Source organism: Scyliorhinus torazame, chromosome 2 (assembly GCF_047496885.1).
Source record: "Scyliorhinus torazame isolate Kashiwa2021f chromosome 2, sScyTor2.1, whole genome shotgun sequence".
In the NCBI taxonomy this organism is placed as follows: Eukaryota; Metazoa; Chordata; class Chondrichthyes; order Carcharhiniformes; family Scyliorhinidae; genus Scyliorhinus; species Scyliorhinus torazame.
Window position 1 is genome coordinate 132482342 of NC_092708.1, and position 24650 is coordinate 132506991.

At 45.8% G+C, this 24650-nt stretch overlaps 1 protein-coding gene across 1 annotated transcript in view; it reads right to left on the bottom strand.

Moving 5' to 3' along the window:
* ttn.2 (titin, tandem duplicate 2) overlaps positions 1-24650 on the bottom strand; it is a 415239-nt gene that overhangs the window by 323137 nt on the left and 67452 nt on the right. The window contains exons 38-40 of the mRNA XM_072477296.1: positions 3872-4060; positions 1491-2375; positions 183-239 (exon numbers count right to left, since the gene is read on the bottom strand). Coding sequence (XP_072333397.1) covers positions 183-239; positions 1491-2375; positions 3872-4060 — 1131 coding nt within the window. The remainder of the gene's footprint in view (positions 1-182; positions 240-1490; positions 2376-3871; positions 4061-24650) is intronic.

Below are 24650 nucleotides of genomic sequence, written 5' to 3' on the forward strand. Positions count from 1 at the left end.
TTGTTTAGTTGAAATGAGAATGATGACAAGTCAGATTGGCACACACAATGTGATTTTTGACACTTCGTAATACAGCACAACTTATCAAGATGGCAAAATACCAAAGTTCATATCAATAGTTGGAACCTACCATTAACTACAAAATTAATGACATTTTAATCAAATAATTATAAAAGTATTACCTCTCACTTCCATTTCAATCTGCTTTTCAATCTTGTCTTGAATCTTTTCTTTTACAGCTGCAAGAAAATGAATAATACTGAATACAATTGTATGAACGTTGCCCTATTTTTCCCATTCATAAAAATAAAATATGCAAAAAGGAAAATAAAACTAGAAATACGTGGAATATGCAAAGACATACAAAATATACATGCAAAAACAATTAAATGTATTCGCTAATTGTGATTTCCAGAATGCTACCAAGCAATTGGTTGACTGAATCACAAAGCTAATTCAGACAACCCAGGATTTTGTATTTAAATAACTCATTCTCTGATTTGTTCTGCATCACAACATCAAACATGCCTTAACATGCCTAATCTGATTTCAGGAAAAATGAATGCAATAATCCACGGTCAGCAAGATGACGTTCTGCAAATAATCTTTCCATAGGGTGTGCTGAGATGCATGATAGAGTCACATTGTGAAGGACCAAAGCATGCAATTGCCAACCTGTCACTCTGAGTAGAGTGTTGCACGCTGTTTCTCCAGCAGAGTTAACCGCTTTGCATGAATAAGTGCCACTGTGACTTTGGCAGACTTTTTGTATTTTTAAACTGCATAGCAAGCCATCATGTTTAATGAAACAGAATGACGATTCTTCAACTATGCGTTGGTTGCACAGCCAAAGTACACAAGGTGATGGGACACCTTTTACAATGCAAAACAGCAAAATATCTTCTCCAACTTGTACGATGATTTCTGGAGGCAATTTTTCTAAGAACATCGGTGCTATGGCTCCAGTGTCTATCAATTCGTCAAAGGGCACTACATCAGGATAATAGTTTCGGCTTTGTGGCTTCACTTTTCCAGTTGGCGTTTTGGTTGAAGGTGGTGGTGGACTTGATGGTTTCTTTAGTACTTCTGGTTTGCTATCAGATGTGATATGTGGCCTTTGTTCAGTTTTAGTGCTATCTGAACTGCTATCAGTGGTAATGTTTGCACCCGTTTTGGGTTTTGATTCTTCAGCTATGCAAGAATAAAATTAGGATAAATGTTAACTGTTTTAGTAATTTCAGCAAAGTAAATACGTGAAAAATTTATAACAGCAAGACGCAATGTTTGCAATAATTCATGCAGGCTGGTGTGATGAAATGTCTAGTGTTAAGGTTTGTATAAATCACTAGCTAAACATTTTAAACTGAACATTTTACGATTAATAAGTACATTTAGGATCTTCTTAAAAAGGTACGAAACTTATTTTTGAAAGGAAACAATGAAGTGGATGGATCAGGATGCTGTTTGTAAATAAAATAATAAACAACCACCTTCTACTATTAGTACAGCAGTCGTCTTCATTTCACCACCTTCATTTCTTGCAGTACAGCTGTACTGACCCTGATCTTCTGAGTGCACATTTAGGATAGTGAGAGACATAACATTTCCATTCTGAGAAATCTTCAGTCTTCCTGATTCTTCCAGTCTTCTGCTTCTGTGACTCCATTTGACCTCTGTAAAAGATTCCCCACTAAAGGAACAGATGAACTGTGCCATCTGACCAGTCTTCACTCTTAGATCACTAAGTTCAAGGAGAATCATGGGAACCTCAAGGGCAGGTTTGGCTGCAATGACTGTTATTTCAGCTTCGCATTTAACGTCACCTAAAGGATTTATAGCTTTACACCTATAAATTCCTGAATCTTCTTCTTGGACATGTTGTATAATTAATTCAGACGATGTCAAAACTTCATTTTCTGTTAAAGTAACAATTTTTATTCTCTTAACTTCCACAAGTTCTTGGTCTTCTCTGCACCATTTTATTTCTGGTTTTGGGAACGCTAGAATTTGACATTTTAGAGATGTAGTTTCACCTAACAAAACTGTGACATTGTTCATATCTTGCAGGATTTTCGGCAAACTTTGACAGCCGCTTCTAACTGTTTCCGTCTTGGCATGTTTTTGGCATTCTTCCCAACTTTCAGAGGAAACTGTCTTGCTCGATGAACTCATGGAAATACTTTCAAACATCTGAACATTGTATGTATGTTCTTGCTGCAAACTGATTTCCTTGGCAAACTTCTTTGTATGCTTTAAGATCACAGGGGACTCCACATGCATTTCTGCTACTTCAAAAGTCTTTGAAGCGATGGATTCCTCTACAGCTTTTCCAGAAGTTGTTATGCTCTGACTATCTATGCTTTGCACTTTGTAATCTGAGTAACAAAAGACAAAGTATTAATCATGATATTAAATCATGACTGACAAAATAATAAAAGCAATAGCTCATGTTGTCCAAAGGGCAACCCAGCATGCTAGCGACATGCTAAAGAAGTGCAATTCACTTGATTGAGGAAAACTCCCACTTCCTTTTCCTCAATAAAATCTGCAAGATTCCATGGGGGAAAATGTCATTCGTTGAAAAAAATGAAGATTTAGTTCTTCTCTTGCAAATATTCGAGATGAAGATGAAAGAGTTCTAAATTGGTGTTAAAGTGATCAGATTTTAGAAACATAAGTGACATGAAATGTGAAATCAAAGATGAGAAAAAAAAAATACTGTTGGAAGAGCGACAGCAAATGGTAGATGTCTAGTCAGAGGGTGAATTATTTGACATTCAATTACTCGAAGTGTAGCAGTACAAAATTTTTTGCCAGAACAGTTTGTGTTTGCTTTGCATATATATATATTGCCAAACATGAGCTGTACTTTGCTGAAATTGCTAAATCAGTTAACACTTATCCTAATTTTATCATTGCATCAGTAATAAGTGTGGTTTTGTTCTTATAATTATCAAAATGAAGTATCAGGACTTTTCTTGACTTTATTAACCGCCCATTATGCAATCCTTAGATCTTTGGTTTGTGTCCAACAGAAATTAATGCATAAAATATACTTGCTGCCCCAAAGTGCACTTGTCTACTTAAACTGCACTCACTAAGGGTAGGCAATTGGGCTCATGTTGCTTCTTCAGAAGAACCAAATGTAGATATAAGAAAGATATTGAATCTTAGATGTAATCAATCTTTCTACATCCTGGAAAGGAAATCAGGTACCGTATGACTGGCATTATAAATGAAAAGTCAAGGCACATACTTTCCACTTGAAAATGAGTGCGTCTTTGTATGATTGAGGTATTTAGGTGTACTTCATGAAAACTTTGATCTTACTTTGTAGTTTATTGGAAAAATCATAAAGCTGAAGCCACTGCAAGAGGAGACCTAACTTTAACAAGAAAATCCAAACAAACTGATTAAATACAACACTTTATTGCTGAATAAATTTACAGTTGTGACATATTAAGTTGTTTAACAAAAGAAACTTATTTAGTAAGAAAGTGTAATCATGTTATAGTGGAATTCCACAGTGCACAGCAGCTGGCCTCTGTTGTTTACCTCAGAGGCGGATGAAAGAACTAGCCATGAGGTATTACCGGTTTGGAAACAAATGTAGACTTGCTTGATGAGTCTATAACTGATGAAAATGCTTCAAAAAATGGCAGGTTGAAAGATGCGGTGGAATGGTGTTCAGCAATACAAGCACAAAATGCCCATGCTTTCACAAGAAGTGAAGATGCTTGCTAGTCCAATTGTGCTGACTAGGCAATTCAAAGATTACCAAACGATGAAAACAACAGGCAGGAATATGCTTCAAAATCCATACCAGGAAAACAGAACTGTAAAAGTAATATAATGTGTAGCATTAATTTACCTTCTAGTTTTAAGTTAGCGGTACATGACACTTCTCCAGCAGAGTTGGATGCCACGCATTTATACATTCCTTCATCCTCCGGGTATGCTTCAGCTACTTCCAGCTGGTAGGTATCTTCAAACTGAACCATCTTGAAGAATCGTGACTGTTTGATCTCCTTCTGCTTACTATACCATGTAATCTTTAGATCTAAATGAATTTTAAAAACAATGCAGTTTCACCAAAACATTGTCCCAAATTGACTGTCATTCCGACTTAATGAGCTATAGAATTAACTTTAAAGTGGTACAACTAAACTCAAATAATGTAACTGTGCAGTGTTTAGAATTTGAAATAATGTAGCCGAAATGTGTTATGGGTATAAACTGATTGTGTAAAAGAAGGAAGGGTGGAAAATTGCACTCTGTTAAAAACAATATGAACATCCAGCAGCAAAAAGACAAAAAGATGTGGGGGTAGAGAGAACCACACTGTAAAAATAGCAGAAATCCACAGGTTAAGTGCTAGCCAACCAGAAAGATGAACTCAAAAATTACATCAAAGCACAGATGGAGATGCAGCACAGTCTGAGAATTCCATGTGATTGTAGCTGCACAGTCACATCCCACAACTTGTACCTTCTGCCACCTAGTCAACTGTGGCATTCACAATATCCAAACACTTTGCACCACACTCACAGATACACTTCCTACTCTCTTCCAGAGGCACCTAATATGCAGCAGCTCACTGGTAGGATGGGAAGCGCAGGGGGTGTGAGAAGGCTGCGTGTGTTCATCCCCATGGAGGAGACCGTGCTTAACACCATTGAGGCAGGGGCCAGTGGCAGGGCTAAGTCCACTGAGGACGACACTATTCTTGCTGATTGTCCAGGTTCTCAAGTCATGCTTCATCCAAAAATTCTAATGGGCCAGTCGAAAGAAATGCTTGATACACTGGCAGACCTACCAGGAAACTGCCACCCGTTGTCAAGATGTAAGCAGGAGTATGACTCCAACTTTGCCTGGGTTTTTCATAGATTTTGAAGCCCATTCTTTCCAGTGGAAGTAGCGACAAACTCCATGAGAACACATGTTGACCCAACCATGTTCCAAAGTCCAATGGCTGATCTGACAGTGGAAACTCAGACCGAGATAATGAAATCTAAGTTTATTGCCATACAAGTCCAGCTTGGTGCCACACAGGGTCAGACTGCTGTCATCATGGCTGCAGATACCAGTGCTCAAGAGAGCTTGCAGGGTCTCACAGTCTAGCAATATACCCGCCAGAAGCATTGCGCAGGTCAAAGAGACACAGCCTGAGTGAGTAAGACACATCCAGAGTGGGAATTTGAAACTAGGTAATTTGGTGCAGTGAGGTAACCAGGAACGTTTCGGGGGCCGTTCGGAGGAGGAGCAGTCTCTGTGTGAGTATAGAAACCTAACGGTAACTTCCTGTTTTCCACTTTTATTTTCAGAGATGTCAGAGGGAAGCTGTGATCTGATTGGTTGATAGCAAATCTGCCCCACATTTAAAAAAAACACAGCTAAACTCGCTAACTTAAATTAAACTAATTAATTAATTAGAGATGGCTGGTCAGGTGATGTGCTTGAGCTGCTTGATGTGGGAGCTGGCAGATCCCATTGCGAGCTGCAGCGACCACATCTGCAGTAAGTGTTGGCTGCTCGAAGAGCTCAGGCTCAGAGTTGATGAGCTGGAGTCTGAGCTTCAAACACTGAGGCACATCCGGGAGGGGGAGACTTACCTGGACACTGTGTTTCAGGAGGCAGTCACACCTGTCAGAGTAAGTAGTTTAAATCCTGCCAGTGGCCAGGGACAGCACGGTGTGACTGCAAGTCAGGCAGGTAAAGGGAACCAGCAGTCATGAACTCAGGAGTCTCAGCCCTTGACCCTGTCCAACAGGTACGAGGCACTTGCTCCCTGTGTGAATGGCGAACAGGGCTGCAGGAAGGATGAGTTAGCTGACCAATGCACCATGGGTCAGCAGGCCATTCAAGGGGAGGGAGTAAATAGGCAAGTTGTAGTTGTAGGGGATTCTATTATCAGGGGGATAGATAGTATCCTTTGTGAGCAGGATAAAGAGTCCCGCATGGTATGTTGCCTGCCCGGTGCTAGGGTGCGGGACATCTCTGACCGGCTTGAAAGGATACTGGAGAGGGAGGGGGAGGATCCAGTTGTTGTGGTCCATGTCGGTACCAACAACATAGGCAAGTCTAGGAAAGAGGACTTGTTCAGAGATTATAAAAAGCTAGGATCCAAATTAAAAAACAGGTCCTCAAGAGTCATAATCTCCGGATTACTGCCCGAGCCACGTGCAAATTGGCATAGGGAGGCAAGAATAAGGGAAGTTAACACGTGGCTGAAAGAGTGGTGTGGGAAAGAGGGGTTCCTTTTCATGGGACACTGGCATCAGTTTTGGGTCAGGGGGGACCTATACCATTGGGATGGTCTCCACCTGAACCGAGCTGGGACCAGTGTTCTGGCGAAAAGAGTAAATAGGGTGGTCAATAGGACTTTAAACTAGAGATTGGGGGGGAAGGGAAAGTCAGGAAACCAAGAGGTGAAGTAATCAGTGGGAAGCGTAGCTGCTTAGGAATACAAAAAAGCACAAAAAGACAGAACTCAGGAGAGGTTACGATAGTCCCCATCTCACAAAATATGACACAGTGTATGGAAAGGCTCAGTAAACCAAGGTCCACCACACTAAGAAAACAAAAAGGGACGGTCAATAGAAAATTAAAGGTGCTATATTTAAATGCGTGCAGTGTACGGAACAAGGTAGATGAGCTTGTGGCCCAGATTGTGACGGGCAGGTATGATGTGGTAGGCATCACAGAGTCGTGGTTGCAGGGGGTTCAGGACTGGCATTTAAACATCCAGGGATTCACAACCTATCGAAAAGACAGAGAGGTGGGCAGAGGGGACGGAGTTGCCTTGTTAATTAGGAATGAAATTAAATCAATAGCACTAAACGACATAGGGTCAGATGATGTGGAGTCTGTGTGGGTAAAGTTGAGAAACCACAAAGGCATAAAAACCATAACGGGAGTTATGTACAGGCCCCCTAACAGTGGTCAGGACCAGGGGCACAAAATGCACCACGAAATAGAAAGGGCATGTCAGAAAGGCAAGGTCACAGTGATCATGGGGGTCTTCACTATGCAGGTGGACTGGGTAAATAATGTTGCCAGTGGACCCAAAGAAAAGGAATTCATTGAATGTTTACAGGAGGGCTTTTTGGAACAGCTTGTGATGGAGCCCACGAGGGAACAGGCCATTCTGGACTTAGTGTTATGTAATGAGCCAGACTTGATAAAAGATCTTAAAGTAAGGGAACACTTAGGAGGCAGTGATCATAATATGGTAGAATTCAGTCTGCAATTTGAAAGAAAGAAGGTAGAATCAGATGTAAAGGTGTTACAGTTAAATAAAGGTAACTACAGGGGCATGAGGGAGGAACTGACGAAAATCGACTGGGAGCAGAGCCTAGTGGGAAAGACAGTAGAACAGCAATGGCAGGAGTTTCTGGGAGTAATTAAGGACACAGTACAGAGGTTCATCCCAAAGAAAAGAAAGGTTATCAGAGGGGGGATTAGGCAGCCATGGCTGACAAAGGAAGTCAGGGAATGCATCAAAGCAAAAGAGAAAGCCTATAATGTGGCAAAGAGTAGTGGGAAGTCAGAAGATTGGGAAGGCTACAAAAACAAACAGAGGATAACAAAGAGAGAAATAAGGAAAGAGAGGATCAAATATGAAGGTAGGCTAGCCAGTAACATTAGGAATGATAGTAAAAGTTTCTTTAAATACATTAAAACAAACAGGAGGCAAAAGTAGACATTGGGCCGCTCCAAAATGGCGCTGGTAATCTAGTGATGGGAGACAAGGAAATAGCTGAGGAACTAAATAGGTACTTTGCGTCAGTCTTCACAGTAGAAGACATGAGTAATATCCCAACAATTCGAGAGTCAGGGGGCAGAGTTGAATATGGTAGCCATCACAAAGGAGAAAGTGCTAGAGAAACTAAGAGGTCTAAAAATTGATAAATCTCCGGGCCCAGATGGGCTACATCCTAGAGTTCTAAAGGAGATAGCTGAAGAAATAGTGGAGGCGTTAGTTATGATCTTTCAAAAGTCACTGGAGTCAGGGAAAGTCCCAGAGGATTGGAAAATCGCTGTTGTAACCCCCTTGTTCAAGAAGGGAACAAGGAAAAAGATGGAAAATTATAGGCCAATTATCCTAACCTCGGTTGTTGGCAAGATTCTAGAATCCATTGTTAAGGATGAGATTTCTAAATTCTTGAAAGTGCAGGGTCGGATTAGGACAAGTCAGCATGGATTTAGTAAGGGGAGGTCGTGCCTGACAAACCTGTTAAGAGTTCTTTGAAGAGATAACAAATAGGTTAGACCAAAGACAGCCAATGGATGTTATCTATCTTGACTTCCAAAAGGCCTTTGATAAGGTGCCTCACGGGAGACTGCTGAGTAAAATAAAGGCCCATGGTATTTGAGGCAAGGTACTAACATGGATTGACGATTGGCTGTCAGGCAGAAGGCAGAGAGTTGGGATAAAAGGTTCTTTTTCGGAATGGCAACTGGTGACGAGTGGTGTCCCGCAGGGTTCAGTGTTGGGGCCACAGCTGTTCTCTTTATATATTAACGATCTAGGTGACAGGACTGGGGGCATTTTGGCTAAGTTTGCCGATGATACAAAGATAGGTGGAGGGGCAGGTAGTATTGAGGAGGTGGGGAGGCTGCAGAAAGATTTAGACAGTTTAGGAGAGTGGTCCAAGAAATGGCTGATGAAATTCAACGTGGGCAAGTGCGAGGTCTAGCACTTTGGAAAACGGTGACAAAATTCATAATGCTGAAATGCAAAGGGACTTGGGAGTCCTAGTCCAGGATTCTCTAAAGGTAAACTTGCAGGTTGAGTCCGTAATTAAGAACGCAAATGCAATGTTGTCATTTATCTCAAGAGGCTTGGAATATAAAAGCAGGGATGTACTTCTGAAGCTTTATAAAGCACTAGTTAGGCGCCATTTAGAATACTGTGAGCAATTTTGGGCCCCACACCTCAGGAAGGACATACTGGCACTGGAGCGGGTCCAGCGGAGATTCACACGGAAGATCCCAGGAATGGTAGGCCTAACATACGATGAACGTCTGAGGATCCTGGGATTATATTCATTGGAGTTTAGGAGGTTGAGGGGAGATCTAATAGAAACTTACAAGATAATTAATGGCTTGGATAGGGTGGACGTAGGGAAGTTGTTTCCATTACCAGGGGAGACTAGGACCCGGGGCACAGCCTTAGAATAAAAGGGAGTCACATTAGAACAGAGATGTGGAGAAATTTCTTCAGCCAGAGAGTGGTGGGTCTGTGGAATTCATTGCCACAGAGGGCGGTGGAGGCTGGGACGTTGAGTGTCTTTAAGACAGAAGTTGATAAATTCTTGATTTCTCAAGGAATTAAGGGCTATGGAGAGAGAGCGGGTAAATGGAGTTGAAATCAGCCATGATTGAATGGTGGAGTGGACTCAATGGGCTGAATGGCCTTACTTCCGCTCCTATGTCTTATGGTCTTAATAAAATAATAAAGTATCTTAATAAAATAAAGAAGATTACTAGTATTGCTTCAGGGGAGTGGCAATGATATCTTGGGAGCACAAACATGCTGTGCTTTCTCAGGATGACAGCATTAATACTTTCAGCACTGTCATTCTGTCAGTGCCCGTGCTACTGCCTTGTCAGCCAGTCCACCCAGATTGTTGCTACCCATGTTGAGGAAATACAGTCTAAAGCCAGGCCCAGGGCTGCTCAAGACTGCGCTACAAGGCCATTTGCAATATCCACCTTCCATCACTCATGTAGCAGTCACTTTAGAGCACCATGTAGAAACATTAGGATAGGCAAGGGGTCATACAAGGGAGGCACTAAAGAAATGCACAAGAGTGATTAGTTGAGTATTTCATGGAGTATTTGGATGTTTTGTTTTTGAATGTTGGCATGAAATGTTTTCTTTAAAATTCATTTACTGGATGTGGGTGTCGCTGGTTAGGCCAGCATTTATTGCCCATCCCTAGTTGTTCAGAAGGTGGTGCTGAGTTGCCTTCTTGAACTGCTGTAGTCTTCGATTACGTCACAATTCGATTACGTTTGCTTTAGTGATGGAAAGGGATAGGTATATACCGCAGGGCAAGAGTTATATCTGGGGGAAAGGCAATTATTATGCGATGAGGCAAGACTTAGGATACATCGGATGGAGAGGAAAACTGCAGGGTATGGGCACAATGGAAATGTGGAGCTTGTTCAAGGAACAGCTACTGCGTGTCCTTGATATGTATGTACCTGTCAGGCAGGGAGGAAGTGGTCGAGTGAGGGAACCGTGGTTTACTAAAGCAGTCGAAACACTTGTCAAGAGGAAGAAGGAGACTTATTTAAAGATGAGACATGAAGGTTCAGTTAGGGCGCTCGAGAGTTACAAGTTAGCTAGGAAGGACCTAAAGAGAGAGCTAAGAAGAGCCAGGAGGGGACATGAGAAGTCTTTGGCAGGTAGGATCAAGGATAACCCTAAAGCTTTCCATAGATATGTCAGGAAGAAAAGAATGACTAGGGTAAGAGTCGGGCCAGTCAAGGACAGTAGTGGGAAGTTGTGCTTGGAGTCCGAGGAGATAGGAGAGGTGCTAAATGAATATTTTTCGTCAGTATTCACACAGGAAAAAGACAATGTTGTTGAGGAGAATACTGAGATTCAGGCTACTAGACTAGAAGGGCTTGAGGTTCATAAGGAGGAGGTGTTAGCAATTCTGGAAAGTGTGAAAATAGATAAGTCACCTGGGCCGGTTGGGATTTATCCTAGGATTCTCTGGGAAGCTAGGGAGGAGATTACTGAGACTTTGGCCTTGATCTTTAAGTCATCTTTGTCTACAGGAATAGTGCTAGAAGACTGGAGGATAGCAAATGTTGTCCCCTTGTTCAAGAAGGGGAGTAGAGACAACCCTGGTAACTATAGACCAGTGAGCCTTACTTCTGTTGTGGGAAAAATCTTGGAAAGGTTTATAAGAGATAGTATGTATAATCATCTGGAAAGGAATAATTTGATTCGAGATAGTCAACACGGTTTTGTGAGGGATAGGTCGTGCCTCACAAACCTTATAGAGTTCTTTGAGAAGGTGACCAAACAGGTAGATGAGGATAAAGCAGTTGATGTGGTGTATATGGATTTCAGTAAAGCATTTTATAAGGTTCCCCATGGTAGGCTACTGCAGAAAATACGGAGGCATGGGATTCAGGGTGATTAAGCAGTTTGGATCAGAAATTGGCTAGCTGGAAGAAGACAAAGGGTGGTGGTTGATGGGAAATGTTCAGACTGGGGTCCAGTTACTAGTGGTGTACCACAAGGATCTGTTTTGGGGCCACTGCTGTTTGTCATTTTTATAAATGACCTGGAGGAGGGCGTAGAAGGATGGGTGAGTAAATGTGCAGATGACACTAAAGTCGGTGGAGTTGTGGACAGTGCGGAAGGATGTTACAAGTTACAGAGGGACATAGATTTGCTGCAGCGCTGGGCTGACAGGTGGCAAATAGAGTTTAATGCAGAAAAGTGTGAGGTGATTCATTTTGGAAGGAATAACAGGAAGACGGAGTACTGGGCTAATGGTAAGATTCTTGGCAGTGTGGATGAGCAGAGAGATCTTGGTGTTCATGTACATAGATCCCTGAAAGTTGCCACCCAGGTTGAGAGGGTTGATAAGAAGGCGTACGATGTTTTAGCTTTTATTGGTAGAGGGATTGAGTTTAGGAGCCATGAGGTCATGTTGCAGCTAGACAACACTCTGGTGCGGCCGCATTTGGAGTATTGTGTGCAATTCTGGTCGCCGCATTATAGGAAGGATGTGGAAGCATTGGAAAGGGTGCAGAGGAGATTTACCAGAATGTTGCCTGGTATGGAGGGAAGATCTTATGAGGAAAGGCTGAGGGACTTGAGGCTGTTTTCGTTAGAGAGAAGAAGGTTAAGAGGTGACTTAATTGAGGCATACAAGATGATCAGCGGATTGGATAGGGTGGACAGTGAGAGCCTTTTTCCTCGGATGGTGATGTCTAGCACGAGGGAACATAGCTTTAAATTGAGGGGTGATAGATATAGGACAGATGTCAGAGGTAGGTTCTTTACTCAGAGAGTAGTAAGGCCGTGGAATGCCCTGCCTGCAACAGTAGTGGATTCGCCAACACTAAGGACATTCAAATGGTCATTGGATAGACAGACGGACAATAAGGGAATAGTGTAGATGGCCTTTAGAGTGATTTCACAGGTCGGCGCAACATGAGGGCCGAAGGGCCTGTACTGCGCTGTAATGTTCTATGTTCTATGTTCTAGTCCTTCAGGTGTAGATACACCCACTGTGCTGTTAGGGAGGGCATTCCAGGATTTAGTCCCAGCGACAGCGAAGGAACGGCGATATATTTCTAAGTCGGATGGTGAGTGACTTGGCAGGGAACCTCCAGGTGGTGGGGTTCCCAAGTATCTGTTGCTTTTGTCCTTCTAGGTAGGATTTGGAAGTGGCTGTCTAAGGAACCTTGGTGAGTTTCTGCAGTGCATCTTGTGGATGGTACACATGGCTGCCACTGTTCGTCGGTGGTGGAGCGTTTGAATGTTTGTGGGAGGAGGAGCAATCAAGTGGGCTGCTTTGTCCTGGATGGTGTTGAGCTTCATGAGTGTTGTTGGAGCTGCACTCCTCCAGGGAAGTGGAGAGTATTCCATTGCACTCTTGACTTGTCCCTCATCGATGGTTGACAGACTTTGGAGACTCAGGAGGTGAATTATTCGCCATAGGATTTCTAGCTTTTGACCTGCCCTGGTAGCCACAGTATTAATGTGGCTATTCCAGTTCAGTTTCTGATCAATGATAACCCCCAGTACGTTGATTCTTCAGACCTTATGATGGAAGGAAAGTCATTGATGAAGCAGCTGATGATGGTTGGGCTCAGGGCACTACCCTGAAGAATTCTTGCAGTGATGTCCTGGAGCTGAGATGATTGACCGGTTGTTTACTGGTGGTTTTTATTTTAGGATAAAGGACACTCTGATCTTCCAGTATGGAGGGATGGAAAAGTGCAGCACTGTCAAACAATTAATCTTTGCAGTTTTATTCACAACCAGAGATGAATCGCATGCTCACAAGCAGCCTATTCAGTGCCTGCTCATTTCCTCCTGTCCCTTTACATCTCCTTCTGAAGTACTTGCCATATCCCTGGTGGCAATAGTTGTGCCATCACGATGACTAAGCTGGAAAGTATGTAACTGTCCACCACAAAATGATATCCACTCTGGTCAGGAGTGGGGGGCTTCTCCAGAGTAATCTAGACAGCATAACCAGTGCTTCAACACTCCATCTTCTACCTGATGACGTTCCTCATTGTGGCATGCTGGCCACATGTGGTCGAATTGTAATGGGATGTCATTAGCCTGGTGTAAAGCAGATAACTCGTGTTGCCCACCTCTGTTTTGACTTGATGGCTGAAAGATTGTTGCAACAGCAGACTGGCATGGAATTAATACACCATGACTATTTCCAGGACAGCATGTATTCATTGGCATGATGTGCCAAGCATGGCACACAACCATTGAATACTGAGTGGGTGGTAAAATTTATGGATTTGGTATGGCTCACAGTTGGGATGTAGGTCTGAGTTTTCACCCAGTCGCGATGATGTGGAAGTCTGTTAGAAATGGTGGCTGGGACCTGGGGCGCGATTCTCCGACCCCCCACCGGGTCGGAGAATTGCCGGGGGCTGGCGTGAATCCAGCCCCCACCTTGTCCCGAATTCTCAGCCACCGGAGATTCGGCAGGGGCGGGAATTGCGCCGCGCTGGTCGGCGGAAATCCCCCGGCGATTCTCCGGTCCGCAATGGGCCGAAGTCCCGCCGCTGTCAACCCACGCCAGCAGGCGTAGATTGAGCCACCTTTCGAACGGCGGGACAAGGCAGCGCGGGCGAGCTCCGCGGTCCTGGGGGGCGATCTGGCCCCGGGGGGTGCTCCCACGGTGGCCTGGCCCGCGGGCGGGCCTGTGCCGTGGGGGCACTCTTTTCCTTCCGCCTTCGCCACGGTCTCCACTATGGCGGAGGCGGAAGAGACCCCCTTCACTGCGCATGCGCGGGGATGCCGTGAGCGTCCGCTGACGCTCCCGCGCATGCGCCGCCCGGCGAAGACATTTCCGCGCCAGCTGGTGGGGCACCAAAGGCCTTTCCCGCCAGCTGGCGGGGAGCAAATCAGTCCGGCTCGGACCTAGCCCCTCAAGGTGAGGGCTCGGCCCCCCAAGATGCGGAGAATTCCGCACCTTTGGGGCGGCGCGATGCCGGACTGATTCACGCCGTTTTTGGCGCCGGTTGGCGGACATTGCGCCCATTGCGGCGAATCCCGCCCCTGATTCTGGGAATCCCGGCCCCATTGCTCAGGGTTTCCAATTTCAGAAGGGTCTTTAAAGTCCACATCCAGTATTCTCTACCTGGCAGACTCTGTTGTAGGAAAAGGCATGCCCTAATCCTCTGCAATTTCTGTGGAGTCAGACCAGGTTTCCAGTGAGTCGTGGCAATGTTTTCTTTGGAAGAACAAAAAACAAAGAACAAAGAAAAGTACAGCACAGGAACAGGCCCTTCGGCTCGCCAAGCCCGTGCCGACAATGCTGCCCGACTAAACTACAATCTTCTACACTCCCTGGGTCCGTATTCCTCTATTCCCATCCTATTCATGTATTTGTCAAGATGCCCCTTAAATGTCACTATAGTCCCTGCTTCCACCACCTCCTCCGGCAGCGAGTTCCAGGAACCCACTACCCTCTGTGTAAAAAAACCTGCCTCATACATCTACTCTAAACCTTGCCCCTCGTACCTTAAACCTATGCCCCCTAGTAATTGACCCCGCTACCCTGGGGAAAAGCCTCTGACTATCCACTCTGTCCATGCCCCTCATAATTTTGTAGACCTCTATCAGGTCGCCCCTCAACCTCCGTCGTTCCAGTGAGAACAAACCAAGTTTATTCAACCGCTCCTCATAGCTAATGCCCTTCATACCAGGCAACATTCTGGTAAATCTCTTCTGCACCCTCTCTAAAGCCTCCACATTCTTCTGGTAGTGTGGTGACCAGAATTGAACACTATACTCCAAGTGTTGCCTAACTAAGGTTCTATACAACTGCAACATGACTTGCCAATTCTTATACTCAATGCTCCGGCCAATGAAGGCAAGCATGCCATATGAAATGAAATGAAAATCGCTTATTGTCACAAGTAGGCTTCAATGAAGTTACTGTGAAAAGCCCCTAGTCGCCACATTCCGGCACCTGTTCGGGGTGGCTGGTACGGGAATGGAACCGTGCTGCTGGCCTGCCTTGGTCTGCTTTAAAAGCCAGCGATTTAGCCCAGTGTGCTAAACCAGCTCATATGCCTTCTTGACTTCCTTCTCCACCTGTGTTGCCCCTTTCAGTGACTTGTGGACCTGTATACCTAGATCTCTCTGACTTTCAATACTCTTGAGGGTTCTACCATTCACTGTAAATTCCCTACCTGCATTAGACCTTCCAAAATGCATTACCTCACATTTGTCCGGATTAAATTCCATCTGCCATCTCTCCGCCCAAGTCTCCAAACAATCTAAATCCTGCTGTATCCTCTGACAGTCCTCATCCCTATCCGCAATTCCACCAACCATTGTGTCGTCTGCAAACTTACAAATCAGACCAGTTACATTTTCCTCCAAATCATTTATATATACTACAAACAACAAAGGTCCCAGCACTGATCCCTGCGGAACACCACTAGTCACAGCCCTCCAATTAGAAAAGCATCCTTCCATTGCTATTCTCTGCCTTTTATGACCTAGCCAGTTCTGTATCCACCTTGCCAGCTCACCCCTGATTCTGTGTGACTTCACTTTTTGTACTAGTCTACCATGAGGGGCCTTGTCAAAGGCCTTACTGAAGTCCATATAGACAACATCCACTGCTCTACCTGCATCAATCATCTTTGTGACCTCCTCGAAAAACTCTATCAAGTTAGTGAGACACGACCTCCCCTTCACAAAACCATGCTGCCTCTCACTAATACGTCCATTTGCTTCCAAATGGGAGTAGATCCTGTCTCGAAGAATTCTCTCCATTAATTTCCCTACCACTGACGTAAGGCTCACCGGCCTGTAGTTCCCTGGATTATCCTTGCTACCCTTCTTAAACAGAGGAACAACATTGGCTATTCTCCAGTCCTCCGGGACATCACCTGAAGACAGTGAGGATCCAAAGATTTCTGTCAAGGCCTCAGCAATTTCCTCTCTAGCCTCCTTCAGTATTCTGGGGTAGATCCCATCAGGCCCTGGGGACTTAACTACCTTAATATTTTTCAAGACGTCCAACACCTCGTCTTTTTGGATCTCAATCCATTAGGCTGTTGGATCACTTGAGCCCTAGAGAAAACATTGTTTGATTTACAGCCCTCGTTCTCTGCTGTCAATTTCATGATGTTCGTATACACAATGTTTTATTTTATTTAGAGTAACCAATTCTTTTTCTTTTCCAACTGAGGAGCAATTTAGCGTGGCCAATCTGCCTACCCTGTACATCTTTTTGGGATGTGGGGGTGAGACCCACGCAGACATGGGGAGAATGTGCAAACTCCACAGGGACAGTGACCTGGGGCTGGGATCGAACTGGGGTCCTTGGCTGCCTGAGGCAGCAATGCTAACCACTGCGCAACCATGCCGCCCTACATATAAACAAGGTTAAGAGATTTCAAGTGCTTCCAGTTTCAGGTATAGAAACTTTTAAAATATTCTGGAGGAGTGATACTTTTATTGCAGTGTTGTCACGAGTTTTTTAAGACAGCGGAAAGTTATTAATAAATTACTTTTTTAAAAACATTTTTTTCACATCCTACTGGCGCTATAGGGTAATGCTTCGAAACAGTGTATGGTGGTGAATGGGCATGGAAGTATTGTTGAAGTGGGTCTCCTAGGAAAAAAGCACCTGTGATCAATATTATGTAACTCACATTTATTTCCGTATAAAATATATATATTTAGTTTGTCAGGCATCAGGGAACATGGGAATCTAGCTAACCAACTTGACAGTATTCCTTACATAGGATCTTTCATGCAGATACATACAAAGGCACACCCGAGCATCCCCCCTTGGGCAGATGCTCTTTTGGATATCTTTTAACCTGTACAAGGTTAAGGTAAGGTAGCTACATATGCCTGAGACCTAAGGACGGTAGATAAGGGGGTCTAGAAGATGTCACAAGACCATGAGTAACCCTTGCTGTCCATGAGCTGATCATGTAGACCCCTGATGCCCAGTAATCAATTTCATTGGTCAGAAAAGGTCAATATGTGTAATCTATAATCATTATGATTGGACTGTGTCTAGCCGGGATGGGCTGAGTAACTGTTTGGAATGGTATAAATATTGATGAATTTCTTTGTTTAGTGGAGAAATATCTGGATCGCCCAGAGGCTCGCTCCCTGCTAGTGTAACTACAATAAACTGTTTGACGATTGGAGCAGACCTGAGTATGGAGTGATTTTTTCGGATTCATTCCCACAAACAGTCTGGCATAGCCAGCAAGGATTCAGTGTTGTCTGTTATCATCAGAGTACCGGATGAGTATATTTACTCATAATAAGGACTGCTAGACTTATCCCGGGACTGGGTGGTGTTCAATGACCGACGAATTCCAAACCTGTGAACAGGGTCTAGCCAACAGTCAAATGGTGATAGGTAGTTCGTTAAGAGACGTAGGAGTTGTTGGGAATTCCTTAAAGTATTTAAGTATTATATCATAAGCTTGTTGTAAGAAATTGTGACAGACTTGTAACCGAACAGTTGGCCAAGAGACGGCCAAGTAGCGCTGGACTGAAAGCGGTACCATAGCTTGGCATATGGGCCATAGGGGGTGTTTGGGGGCATGAGGTGAAATGGATGGGGTGTGTGGCGATGAGGTGGTGTGAGGGCTTTCATTTTAACAGGAACAACGTTCCACATCTCTGAGGATTGTGTTTTAAACTGCCTACCTTGGCACCTGGGACCTCCATCAAACTGATTTCCAGACCAGCTGTTCTGATTACTGCCCAGCTCGCACCCCCAAAAGGAAATCCCATCTTTTCAGGCAATTTTTCACACTTGGGCCAATTCAGGAATTTTTCCAACTCCCACTACATACCCCGATGATGAAAATTCAGACTGTAGTGCCCACAAAGCCAGATGTGTGCTCCTTCTGCTTCTCTCCGTTTAGAGAAAACACAATGAAGTCCCGTCTACTGGTAGACAGAAGGTCTGTCATCTCTCCCATGCAGCATTGGAAGGTGAACTAGGTGTTAACTGTGCCATTTTTTTCAGCGTGGAAGGATCTGGACGTTGACAAACTGAGGGTGACGGTCACCTGTACAGTCACAGACAACATTTCCTTCACCCTGCTTGAGGGCTTCAGGTCTAGTTCCCAAGAAATAGCAGAGTTCTTTGGCCGAATCCTTGGTCAAATGCAGACACCTCATCCAGACTTATTTAGAGGTAGGAAAAGGCCTGTGGGAGGATCACGGGTGTGTATGGCCTCCTGCTGATTACCCTTCTTTCCCTTCCTCCTCCCTCACAGCTTGTATTCTTAGTTGTTGCCTCTGCACTGTCTTCCTCTCATGCTGCAGCTCAATGAGACTGCTACTATAGCCCTGTGACTGGAGAAAGTAGTGTGCTCAGAGCCCTTGCAATCACAACTAATACCTGCCCCATGCACAGCGCCATCCCTACAGACTTTTACCAACTCTCCAAACACTTAGCACTTCCAGAAACTCAAACAGAGGCTGCAGCAACCGATATGCAAGATGTTAATGGTATTTGAATTACATTGGTGAGGATATCCCTCACGTTGCTGAACACGTGTTCAGCTATGTGTGTTTAAAAGAGGGCAGTAATAAGAGTAGCAGGTCCAAAATGACACATCTGTTGTCAAATCAGTGTTAGTTGCTGACTAACATCATAATTTGCATACTCTGCACATTTCTGTCTCACATACGTCCTGTCGTACTTATCAACTTGGTATTTCGTATGTATCACACTGGATATGTGCAAGAATGCCATGGATCTAATTTTGCTGATAAAACCACCACTCTGAGTTCCAAAATTACTGGTGCTACAGAACCACATTTTGCAGCCCTGGTATTTATATAGTGCCTTTAATGTGATAAAACATCCCCAAGGCGCTGCACACGAGCACTAGTAAATAAAATATGACTGAGCTTTACAAGGACTGCATCCAAGGATATTGAGTGAAGTAAAGGTGGAAATTGTGAAGGCATTGGCCATAATCTTCCAATCCTCGGGATACAGGAGTGACGCCAGAGGATTGGAGAATTGCAAATGTTGCACCCATGATCTAAAATTAAAAGGTTTAAGGGTAGGCCCACCTTGGTGGTAGGATGCCATTTGGAAACCCTAGTTCAGGACACATTTAACAGTCATTTGGATTAATAAAGGAAAGCCAGCATGAATTTGTTGAAGATTAAATGTGTTCAACTAACTTGATTGATATTTTTGATGGTGTATCAGAAAGGCTTGAATAGATTAACACAGTTGATGTGGTGTACATGGACTTCCAAAAGGCAATTGACAAAGTGCCACAAAAGAGAGTTATCAGCGAAGCTAAAGGGCATGATCCTGCGGCGCAGCACGGCCATTGAAAGCCGGGAGAACCCGCTCCCAGGATCTACCCAGCTCACAATGCCTCACGAAATTCAATGCCCACGAGATTCAATGCAATCTCACGAGACGTTACAAGGGGAATCCCGTCCACAATGGGCGGGATCACTTTTTAGCAAATCTTCATATTAAAACGAGACAGCTAGCCTAACTCTAATGTGCAGATTCCCAAGGTACCTGAGGCTTTGGGATCTATCCCTTTCGCCTAGGAAACCTCGGGCGAATGCCTGCGACCAGTTTGAACTGGCCTCGGGAGCCAAGGTAAACCGTGGCAAGAGCGAGGCCATGTTCTTTGGGAACTGAGCCGACCGGTCCTTTGTCCCCTTCACTGTCAGGTCAGATTACCTGAAAGTGCTGGGGATATGGTTCGGAGTGGCTGGGGCGTGCACCAAAAACTGGGAGGAGCGCATAGCCAAGGTAAGACAGAAACTGGGCTGGTGGGAGCAATGCTCCCTCTCCATTGCGGGCAAAACCCTGGTCATCAGGTGTGAGGTACTCTCAGTGTTACTGCACGTGGCGCAGGTCTGGCCATAACCCGACCCTACGCCACAGCAGTCACCCGGGCCATCTTCAAATTTATCTGGAGATCCAAGATGGACCGTGTCCGAAGGGACACCATGTACAAACCTCTGGAGAAGGGAGGGAGGAACGTACCCAACGCCTCCATCATCCTGTTGGCCACCTTTGTGTTCAGCTGCATCAAGCTGTGCGTGGACCCCCGGTATGGAAACACCAAGTGCCACTACATACTGAGGTTCTACCTGTCCCCGGTGTTACGAAGGATGGGCCTGGCCTCATTGTGCGGAACGCTCCAAGTAGTTGGACCGTGGCGTACCACCTGTCCTTCGTGGAAAATCTTTGAAGAAAAACACCTTTGACCACAAGGCAATGAAGCAGTGGTCAGCACGTAATGTCCTCGAGGCCCTCAGGGAAAAGGAGACTGTGGAGGACGTTGGATGGTTCCCTGAGCAGACTGTCAGAGTCGTCTGGCAGAATGCCTCATCACCAGAACTTTCAAACAAGCACCAAGATCTAGCTTGGCTGGTGGTGAGAAGGGCCCTCCCTGTCAGATTCTTCATGTACACCTGAAGGCTCTGCGCCAATGCACGCTGCCCTCGGAGTGGCTGTGGGGGAAATGAGACGGTCACCCACCTCCTTGTGGAATGTGCCTTTGCAAAGAAGGTCTGGAGAGACATGCAGTGGTACTTGTCAAGGTTCATCCCGAGCAGCTCTGTGACACAGGACTCTGTGCTCTACGGACTGTTTCCAGGGACACACACCGAGACAAACATCAACTGCTGCTGGAAGGTCATCAACTCGGTGAAAGACGCTCTTTGGTCTGCCCGAAACTTCCTAATCTTCCAGTGAAAAGAATTGTCCTCGACCGAGTGTTGCAGACTGGCACATTCCAAGGTCCAGGACTATGTGCTGAGGGACGCACTCAAGCTTGGGCCAGCTGCCGCCAAGGCGCAATGGGGCAGTGTAAGGTCTTCCCAGCAAATGTACACCGAGGGGCGGGTAACAGTGTAAACCCCCCTCGGTCTGGGCCACCAACACTCCAACGTATAAATAAACATGACAATGTAAATATTTAAGAAGGAATTGTAACGTAAAGAGTGATATGTGTATAATATTATCAAAATTGAATGGAAGAAAGTCAAAGGAATGTGTAACTCTGATGGAAATGTACAGTCAAGACAATTCGAAATGTTCTCAAATGTTTATGATAAATTTTATGAATAAAGTATATTTTTTTGAATTAAAAAAAAAAAAACGTCCCCATAAACAGGGGCCAGACAGAATGGCACTCGTGGGGATCTCCAAGGGGATTGGAGGCGCCCAGATGAATGCCCTTTGGGCAGGGTGGTGCCTTGGCACTGCTGGTGCCACCTGGGTGCCCTGGTAGTGCCAATCTGGCATCCTGGCAGTGGCAGCCTGGCACACTGGAAGTGCCACCTGGGTGCCAGCCTGGCATTTCCAAAGTGCCCAGGTGGCACTGCTAGCTGACATGGGTACTGCCAGGTCGGCACTGCCATGGTGTCAAGCTGGCATTTTATTCATGCGTGTGAATGGGCCAGGGTTGCCCGGTGTTGGGGGGCGGAGCTGGGCCAGGCCGGGCACCCTCCCATGTTGCATTTGGGCTGGGGGAGGGGGAGGTCGGGAATTTATTTTGTGGGCCTCGGAGATTGGGGTGCCATTTAAAAATGGTTTACCCAATCTCTCACTGCAACGGGGAGTTCCAGCGAGCAGAGCACCCCTTTGTAAAAAACGGGGCTATATGCGGCCTCGGCCGCGCGTTCCCCATTCGGGCCTCTTATTCCAAGCGAGCCGCATTGAATAACCATGTGTTTCTTGGCACTGCGAGTACCAGAGAACATGCGGCTAAATGCGCTCGCTCAGGGACTTTGTTCCCTTTAGATCGTGCCCAAAGTCCATAGAATAAAAGGAACAGTGACAGCATAGATTTGAAATTCATTGAGTGATAGTAAACAAGAGGAGTGGTGAACAATTGTTATTTAGATTAGAGGGAGGTATATACTGGGACCACTGCTTTTCTTCATCTATATTAGTGAACTTGACTTGGGTGTGAGCCCACCTAACCTTTATACGAAGGGGCAATTTAGCATGGCCAATCCACATAACCTGCACATCTTTGGGCTGTGGGAGGAAACCGGAGCACCTGGAGGAAACTCACGCAGACACAGGAAGAACGTGCAAACTCCACACAGTCACCCATAGCTAGAATTGAACCTGGGACCCTGGCCCCATGAGGAAGCAGTGCTAACCACTGTGGCACCGTGTTGCCCATTAACTTTTATGGGAGGAGAATTGTTTGCTAGACCCAACGGTAGATTATTTTAGGACAAGATAGCTGGTCCTGGGGGGTTTGGCAAAGGCGTAAATTGCTTTTATGGGAGTAACGGGGGGTATAGACCCTTGGCGGTTCTGACATCCAGGGGAAAAAGAGTTCTTGTTCTTTTCCTCGATACACAATGTGTGTGGGCAGCATGGTAGCACAGTGGGTAGACTGTTGCTTCACAGCTCCAGGGTCCCAGGTTTGATTCCCGACTTGGGTCACTGTCTGTGTGGAGTCTGCACATTCTCCCCGTGTCTGCGTGGGTTTCCTCCGGGTGCTCCTGTTTCCTCCCATAAGTCCCAAAAGACGTGCTGTTAGGTAATTTGGACATTCTGAATTCTCCCTCTGTGTACCCGAACAGGCGCCGGAATGTGGCGACTGGGGGCTTTTCACAGTAACTTCATTGCAGTATTAATGTAAGCCTACTTGTGACAATAAAGATTATTGTTTAAAAAATGTGGATGCGAAGCTGTTAGCTAAGGTGTTGGCGAAACCTTGTCTGCCAGACGTGATGGGGGAAGATCAAACTGGTTTCGTCAAGGGGCGGAGGTTGACAGGGAATGTGAGACGACTGTTAAGTGTGGTGCTTGCTCTGGAGAGGGTCGGGTCCCCGAGATCATAATCTCGCTTGACGCAGAGAATGCGTTCGACTGGGTAGATGGGACCATCTGTTTGCGGTTTTAAAAAAATTGGGATTTGGGCCAGGCTTTGTAACATGGATGCAGCTGTTATATACGGCCCCATTTATCAGTGTTTGCACGAACAAAGTGACCTCTGAACCCTTACGTATTTACCAGGGCACCAGGCAGGAATGTCCGTTGTCCCCTTTTCTGTTTGGACTAGCAATTGAGCCACTAGTCATGGCCTTGAGGTCTTCGAATACATGGGGAGGAATAGTTAGAGGGGTCGAACACATGTGGCGGGATTCTCCGACACACCGCCGGGTCGGAGAATCCCCCGGGGGGCGGCACGAATCCCGCCCCGCCGCCCTGACGCTGGCTGGCGTATTCTCTGGCGCCGTTTTTTGGGCGGGGGAGGGATTCACGCCATGCCGGTCGGGGCCCGTTGGCAGTGGCACCCCCCCCCCCCCTGGCAATTTTCCGGGCCCCGATGGGCCAAGCGGCCATCCGTTTTTGGCCAGTCCCGCTGGCGTGAGTCACTCACCTCTGACACTGGCTGGACCTGGCAGGTAAGTTGACGGGGGGGATCAGCACAGTGGCCTGACCCGCGCTCTGGGCTCACCGATCTGCGGGCGGGCCTTTTCCGTGGGGGCACTTCTTCCTTACACGCCGTCCCCTGTAGGCCTCCGCCATGGCCGCCGCGGAGGAGAACCCCCTGTGCATGCAGCAAAATATGCTGGCTGGTCTGCGCATGCGCGAGATCACGCCGGCCCTTTGTAGCATGCGCAAACGCGTGACATCCCTTCGGCGTCGGCTGGAAGAGCGCCAACGACTCCGGCGTCCACCTAGCCCCGAGACAGGTGAGAATTTCTCACCTTGGGGGCCCATTGACGCCAGAGTCGTTGGCGCCGGTTTTCACGCCGGCGTGGGGGCTTAGTCCCCGGAAGGGAGAATCCCAGCCATGGTCTCTCTGTATGCTTACTGTTATAGCAAGGGATCCGGAGGCGTCAATAGATAACAGCGTTTTGGGGCCTTTTCTTGTTACAAGATAAATATAGGAAAGAGTAAATACTGTGTGGTTGGGTTGATGAGGCAGAGAGGGTGAAGTTTAGGGGAGTGCCATTCTGGAAGTCATTTTCGGTATTTGGGAGTCCAGCCAAAAGGGACTGAGGGAAACTCCGGAGCTTGAATTATACGAATCTGGCGGCAAAGGTCAAACGGACTTGCAAAGATGGGTTGGCCTCCCATTATCCCTGGTGGGCCACGTGCAATCGCTTAAGATAAGCATCTTGCCGAGATTTTTATTTGTATTCCAGTGTTTTCCGATATTCTAGCCCAAGGCTTTTTTCAGAGATTGACTGGTGACTGGGTTTATTTGGGTGGGCAAGAGCCCGAGGATCAGGAGGACGTTGCTCCAGAGGGAGAGATAATTAGGGGGCTTAGCTTTGCCAAACTTTCAATACTATTAATGGGCAGCTAACGCTGAAAAGGTTGGAGATTTGGATGAACTTTGGGTCCGGGTGGAAGCAGAGTCTGTTAGGGGAGCAAGCCTAGCAGTGCTGGTATCGACTC